Here is a 7,245-nt window from a genome sequence, read left to right on the forward strand (position 1 = left end):
GTTAAATATTTTTAACGTGTTAAACTGAAAAAATTAATCGCCTGCGTTAACGTGCTAATTTTGACACCACTAATATATATATATATATATATATTTTAATAGATGCTGTTCTTTTGAAATGTTGATTCATCAAAGACTCCTAAAGAATAAATTACCGTCTCCACAAAAATATTGAACAGCGTGACTGTTTTAACAATTATGAATCTTTAAAATAATTATTTTAAATTTAATATTTCACAATATTACTGTTTTACTGTATATTTGATCAAATTAACACAGTCTTACTGAGCAGAAGAGACTTCCTTCAACAACATTAAAAATCTTAAGGATCTCAGACTTTTGAACATTAGTGTTAATGAAGCCATTTTAGACAAATTATTCATTAAACTGTTCTAATCCCCTGTTTTATGGTAATATTGTGGAAATAAATTCCCCAAATCACGATTCTTCCCTAGAAACACTCACGCGGTCTCTTGTCAGCATCTGGGCCCGGTTCTTGTGCTGAATCTTGATGACTCCAGGAGGCTGAATCCAGGCTTCTCCATCCACCTGGACCGGCATTCCTTCATCTCCCAGGATGGTGATCTTCACCGTGCGACACTGGGAGGGATGAGGTGAGTTACACACTCTATCATCATTATTCACATCCTTTACAGATCTGAGTCATTCATGTGTGAGGTGTGTTTACCTGTGCAATACGGTGATGCTGCAGTTTGATCACCCTTGAGACAGCCATCTGCATACTACCAAACACAGCGACCACTTCCAAAATTTTATCATCAAATGAAGGGGCACAAAATATCTGCACAAAAAGACAAAAAAACAATAATGGTAAAAATAGTTCACCACCACAAGGGGGCTCCTTACAGGCTCACCCTCAAGATTCACAAAACAAAACAATTTCTCCTAAAAAACTATTAACTCTATAAAGCCAATCATATTTGATACACACATTTCTAAGGCCTCTTATCAAAATTTTTATTTAACTCTTGTACACAATCTACTACATGCTTTCTGTCATCTGATTGATAGTTTATATTTTTAGCAAGTAAAAGACATTTGATTATAATCGTAAAAATGTTCCCTTTCAGGTCTTGGTACATGTGTTTTTGCTGTGAAATATTTACTGATTTTTATAATAAGAACAACGTTTACATTATAAGTAATATTTCAAGATGCAAGTTAAGATACTTAACTTGATAAATCAACTTTACTTGATTATCCATACATCATTTTTTAGAAAAATCATATTATAATATGAGCAAACATTTTGAAGCTTTTGAAGAACATTTCTTTGTATCTCTCAATTATCAATGTATTGCCCTGCATTATATATTTTGCCTCCATAATAAAAACTACAGACTTTGATCATAAAACTGAACATTTAAATATAACCTTACTAAGACATATTATTGGGAGATATAGCGTGACAACAGATATTTAAAAGCATTTTACAGTGTTTAAGTAGTCTGCTATACTGTTAAAAAGCTTTCATCGATTTGCATTACAAGCTATCAACATTTCATTTTACTTTTTGGGCATATACATATAACAACATCTGCAACAAATTTCATATTTTTGTTCAGTTTGGGCGTCTGAATGAAACAAGAGTTTTTTTTTCCCTCCTCGAGTGTGAGCTCCATATTCTTACTACATTATACTTTATGAGTCATAAAAGCATGATGTAAGCAAACTTGATATATTTATTTATTTATTCTTAGATTATGTCTAAAGGCTCAATAAACAATTCCACTAGAAACAAAACATATTTTTCAGACTATTATTTCATATGTCAGACTTTACAGTGTTAAACTCTCTTCCATTTCTAAAAAAGCTACTCAACGGAGTCCTCGACTGTCCTGTCCAAGATCACAGGCATCTAAGCATCTTCTGCACTCTGCCCTTCTGTAACCAGACCTTGTGTCCGGAGGTAACCTCATTCTGAACGAGGCCCTGTGAGCTAAAACAAACCAGATGCCAAAAGGCCACTTGTTGCGAACAAAGACCCGTGTCACTCTGGGTTCAAAAGGTTTTGTTCAGAGCCAGCTGCACGTTAAACAACATCAGTCAACACAGGGCCTGCTCATCCTCTTAATTAAACAACTCTACATAATTTCCTCTCTACATGGTATCATATTTCTCTCACTCTCAACTCTTAAAGGGATAGTTCACCCAAAAATGTGTTGCGAAACGATCGGTCTGTGCAAGAAACTGAACAGTATTTATATAGCTTTTTACCTCTGATTCACCGCAATGTCCGAACTGTCCTGAGCGTGTTCTCAGACACGTCTTCTTCTTCTTCTTGCTTAACGGCGGACCGCAGACTTATAAGTGCATTGCCGCCACCTATCTCTCAAATGGACCATTGACACTCTATCTACAATCTCAATTAGAAGTGTCAATGGTCCATTTGAGAGATAGGTGGCGGTAATGCACTTATAAGTCTGTGATCCGCCGTAAAGCAAGAAGAAGAAGAAGAAGAAGACGCGTCATGCGCCGGCTGTTGAGAACGCGCTCAGGAGAGTTCGGACATTGCGGTGAATCAAAGGTAAAAAACGATATAAATACTGTTCAGTTTCTTGCACAGACCGATCGTTTCATGTCTTTACACATCAATGTATCGTCACGAGCCGCAGGGTTTAATTTGGTTTTGTTTGTGTATGTTTTTTTGACTCTCAAAGCCGTGATTCCCATTGACTTCCATTATATGACTGACAGACTGCAACGGTTTGAGTTAAAAATCTTCGTTTGTGTTCTACTGAAGAAACAAATTTTTATTTTGGGGTGAACTATCCCTTTAACTGACGTCTAAGGGCTGAACAGCTCAGAGCCAGGATGGAAATGCTGTTTGATAAGAAAAGCCCTTCATGACCTCTAGCAGCATGACTTACGTCATCCTCTTTGGTGCCGCCCCAGAAGTTGGTTCCCCCGGCATAGCTGGGGATGTTCAGCACAGCGATTCCCTGGAGACTGGGGAGTGGGATGTACTGGCCGTCACACTGCAGAATCAATCACACAGCCATGAGGAGCCCTGAACTTGAAACTGGGACAGCGGTCGACGGCCAACGCAATCGTTTGACCCACAACTGCTTCAGACGTTCAGTTCCAGCAGCTGTTGTCGTTAAATCAGTTAAATCAAACCATTTGTTGGTTGTTCAGGCTTGGCAACATTTGGCACTTTCCACAAATATTGCAGCAACTAGTGTCCGCTACTTTTTTTAAAGCACAAATCAAGGCACAAGTCTGTTGTTCCTGAAAATAAAAACTACTAGACCAAACTTTCAAGAAGCTTAATTTGAATTAAATTTAACTGCAATTTCTAGACCTGGAAAAGTCATTACATGTATATTAATAAAATCTCTGTGGCAATGTTTTTCTAGTTATGCCAAACGCTTAAATATTTTATCAGGTCACAATTGTGAGTAAAAAAATATCACAAACAACTGGAAAAAGGGCATGGGGCCTTTGAATATGGGACAATGAAGGGGGTTGGGCACCACAGTACTAGATATGTAAGATAAACTATTATTTAACATAAAAGTACTTTACAACATCAAATGTCAACCCTGTTACCGCACAATTTTCCTCCTGTTAAAAGAAACAAGAGAACATTTCATATACTGTATTGTGACATTTATGATGTACCATCATTTAGATCCAATTTTTCACATATTTTTCAACCCTGTTACCAAGTTATTGAGCAAACAAATTATCAGACTAATCTTTTGTTTTTTATTTATGTGAAATAATAGTTACAACCTATTAATATGTATCTTGTTTTTTGTTGTTATTATTTATTATTTGTTGTTGTATTACAAATTATTATTATTTTTTTATTATTTATGTAATAGTTATGCTCATTTAATGTTTAATGCTTTATTCAATCCCAAATTGTGGTATTAGGGTTACCTCAAAAAAAAAAAAAAAATGTATGTATTTATAATAAATATATATATATTTTATTTATTAGTGGTAAATGGCTTTCATTCGTCTCACCTCCAGCTGAACTTTCTGCTCCAAGTTCTTGTAGGTCCGCTGCAGAAGCTCTTTCGTCCCCAGAACTCCATACCACATCATGTTTTTAGTGCGACTTCTGGACAGTGAAAGAAGTACTAGTCAACCGTTGAGTCCTAGTCAGTGGTGTTTTGGTAAATGCAGTATATGAAATAAGACTATGCTGATATCCTGAACTACCTGCATTTCTCTGGGTGCTCCTCTCGCTTGTTGTTGAACTCCAGTGAGATCTTTGCATCCAACCCAATCCCAAAGTAGTTATTCATCACACACTTCTCCAAATAGCCCTCTCTGTGAGAGAAATGACTTGTGTAAGTTTTACGAATACATTCAAAATAAACTTAAACAAGAAAAAGGAAACCGAAGCTCTTACAGAGAGTCCAGGTCAGGATCTATGAAGGGTGTTGCACCAAAGGGATCAATATTGGCAAGCAGCATCTTGCTGATTATGGAGCTTCCAGCTATAGAGGCAGCAAGACCTGCCCGCAGACCTGAAGATTTCAAATCAGAAAAACCATAATTAAAACTTTTTTTATTTGAATGAAAAGTCTATTATTGATTACTCATCTTGTTGTTTTTACCGTTTAACTTTCTTTTTAGTGAAACACAAAAGAAGATGTTTTGCAGAATATTCATGATTAAAGGTGTCAGAAGCTCCAAATCATAAATATTGTGCGCTATATTCAAAGTGTTCTGAGGTCATATGATAGCTTTGTGTGAGAAACCGACTGAAATCTAGGATTATTATTTCTATTATTTTCAGCAAATAAAAATCGAAATTTTGGTTTGTTCCTCACAGAAAAGCTTCCAGTTTTCAAAAGTACAACTTAACATACTTTTATGGAAATAAAAACTATTCTTTAAAACAATATACTTAAGAGAGAACTGAATGTTTGGACACTTAACTACATGTTAATTGCAATTAAATGAAAATGTATTATAGTTTAAATTTATTTAAATTTAAGTGCAATTGGCTGAAATTTTGAGTGTTTTTTGATCCACTTAAGTTAGACAGTACATGGTTACATGTAATTTGCTAATTATTTCTAGTGTTTTTGAAATATTATTGTAATGTACTGCAGAATGTAATTACGGTATACTAAAATAGACAATCATTTCTATAATAATAGACAATAGACTGTAATTTCTATGTGCTTTTGTGATTAGTACTTTTAACTGACATTATTACAAAGTGCACTCTTAAAAGTGTACTTAAGTGTCATGAAAGTGTGCTCTTTTTAAGTACACTTTATTGTGCTTTTATTTAATTAATATGTTATAATTTTTTTTTTATTATACTTAAGATTTGAAGTACACTACTTGAAGCGCACATTCAATACAATTCTTTTTTACAAGCATTCTGCAGACTTCTGGACTACACTTATGAATCCTTAATGGTCTTTTTAAAAGCAGCCACAGATCACAATTCACTTTCACTAAACGGAAAAGAGCAGCAACATCTCCTTTTGTGTTCAGTGGAAAAAACGAAAGTCACACAGGTTTGAAACAGCATGACAGTGAATAAACGATGACAGAAATTGCACTTTTGGATGTTTTCCGGTCAGCAGCAGCAGAGTAAAGATGCGGTCGTACCGGGACAGATGATGCGCGTGTTGAGAACAGGCAGATTCTCCTTGCTTGTGGTGAAGGGCGTGATGGAAAAGGAGCCGCAGGACTGCGTGCTGCGACTCACACGCCTCTCTGGCGGCGAACATGGCGACTTAGTCACTGCGAAAGCACAAACACAGAACAAAACATCAGCTCATGTGTACAACACGCTCATTTGTCACAGCAATAATCTGCCCAAGTGCCCGTTACGCAGCAAAATCTTATGCTGTTTTGTTTTCTAAATGCTCAGTTTTTCCAGCACGTAAGAATAACCCGTGCATTTTGGTCACTGGCTCTCAACAAGAAGTGAAAAATCTGCTGTAAAAGAGATATTCAACAGAACGTAACCCACATGAACAAACCAAAACACATCAAGGGCACTTAACAGCTATGAGACGGAGGAGCCCCTGAGAGACTGAACCAACTAAAGAGAATAAAGCCAGTGTTTCATGCCCCACTGGAAACATGAGCAGACAGCAGGCCACTATGTAAACAGGAAGTGCCACTGTCCAGCAAACAAAGATATGTTCTTTATAGACAGAAATATAGCACAGGGATCATCTGGGACACCTACAAATATATTTGCAGCCATAAACACTTACAGTCTGTAAACAGTTAGGAAATCCCAGACCTTCTGAAGGAAAAAGATTGTGTTATTGAGCAATTTTGCAAAACAAAAGCTTGTCTCCCCATTTAGAACAGTCTGGCTTCATGAAAACAACTATAACTATAAGAGTGAAGACCTTGTCAGAGATTATTAATAGAAATAAACCCATATAATAATAATAATAATAATAATAATAATTTATGTTGCTGATTTTTAAACAAAGAGAAATGTGTAAAACAACTAAGAGTAATTCTTTAATTATAATAATAATAATAATTATAATGATAATAATTCATGTTCCTGCATTTTAATTATAAAAACCTCTATAACTATAAGAGTGAAGACCTTTTCAGAGATTATTAATAGAAATAAACCCATATAATAATAATAATAATAATAATAATTTATGTTGCTGATTTTTAAACAAAGAGAAATGTGTAAAACAACTCAGAGTAATTCTTTAATTATAATAATAATAATAATTATAATGATAATAATTCATGTTCCTGCATTTTAATTATAAAAACCTAATAACAATAATAATAAGAATTTAAGTTGCTAAAATTTTTAACTAAAAGTAATTTGTGAAACAACTAATAGTAATTTTTAATCAAAATAAACCCATAAAAAATAATAATATACTAATATACTACTAATAATAATGTTGCTGCTTTTTTAAAACTAAGACTAATGTGTAAAACAACTAAGAGTCTTTATTTAGAATATTATTAATACTATTACTACTACTAATAATAATAATTTATGTTGCCGCATTTTTATTATAAAAAATTAATAATAGTAACAATAATTTAAGTTGGTGAAATGTTAAACTAAAGGTAATGTGTGAAACAACTAACTAATTCTTTTTTCAATAAAAATAAACTCTAATAATAATAATAATAATAATTTAAGTTCTTAGTCATTCCTTTTTATAAAAATAATCCCCAAAATAAATAAATAAAAACCAATAATAATAATAATAACAGCAACAACAATTTATGCTGCGGTTAATTTGT

The 7,245-nt window shown here is 34.1% G+C and overlaps 1 protein-coding gene across 1 annotated transcript in view; it reads right to left on the minus strand.

Moving 5' to 3' along the window:
• LOC107661317 (diacylglycerol kinase, eta) overlaps window positions 1–7,245 on the minus strand; it is a gene marked incomplete at its 5' end in the record, with an annotated part of 27,806 nt that overhangs the window by 17,652 nt on the left and 2,909 nt on the right. Inside the window, 7 exons of the mRNA XM_016450835.1 lie at window positions 466–600; window positions 689–802; window positions 2,892–2,999; window positions 3,997–4,093; window positions 4,195–4,305; window positions 4,388–4,505; window positions 5,608–5,742. Of these exons, the coding sequence (XP_016306321.1) occupies window positions 466–600; window positions 689–802; window positions 2,892–2,999; window positions 3,997–4,093; window positions 4,195–4,305; window positions 4,388–4,505; window positions 5,608–5,742 (818 nt within the window). The remainder of the gene's footprint in view (window positions 1–465; window positions 601–688; window positions 803–2,891; window positions 3,000–3,996; window positions 4,094–4,194; window positions 4,306–4,387; window positions 4,506–5,607; window positions 5,743–7,245) is intronic.

The sequence above is a fragment of the Sinocyclocheilus anshuiensis genome, unplaced genomic scaffold (assembly GCF_001515605.1).
Source record: "Sinocyclocheilus anshuiensis isolate Anshui unplaced genomic scaffold, SAMN03320099.WGS_v1.1 scaffold507, whole genome shotgun sequence".
Classification (NCBI taxonomy): domain Eukaryota; kingdom Metazoa; phylum Chordata; class Actinopteri; order Cypriniformes; family Cyprinidae; genus Sinocyclocheilus; species Sinocyclocheilus anshuiensis.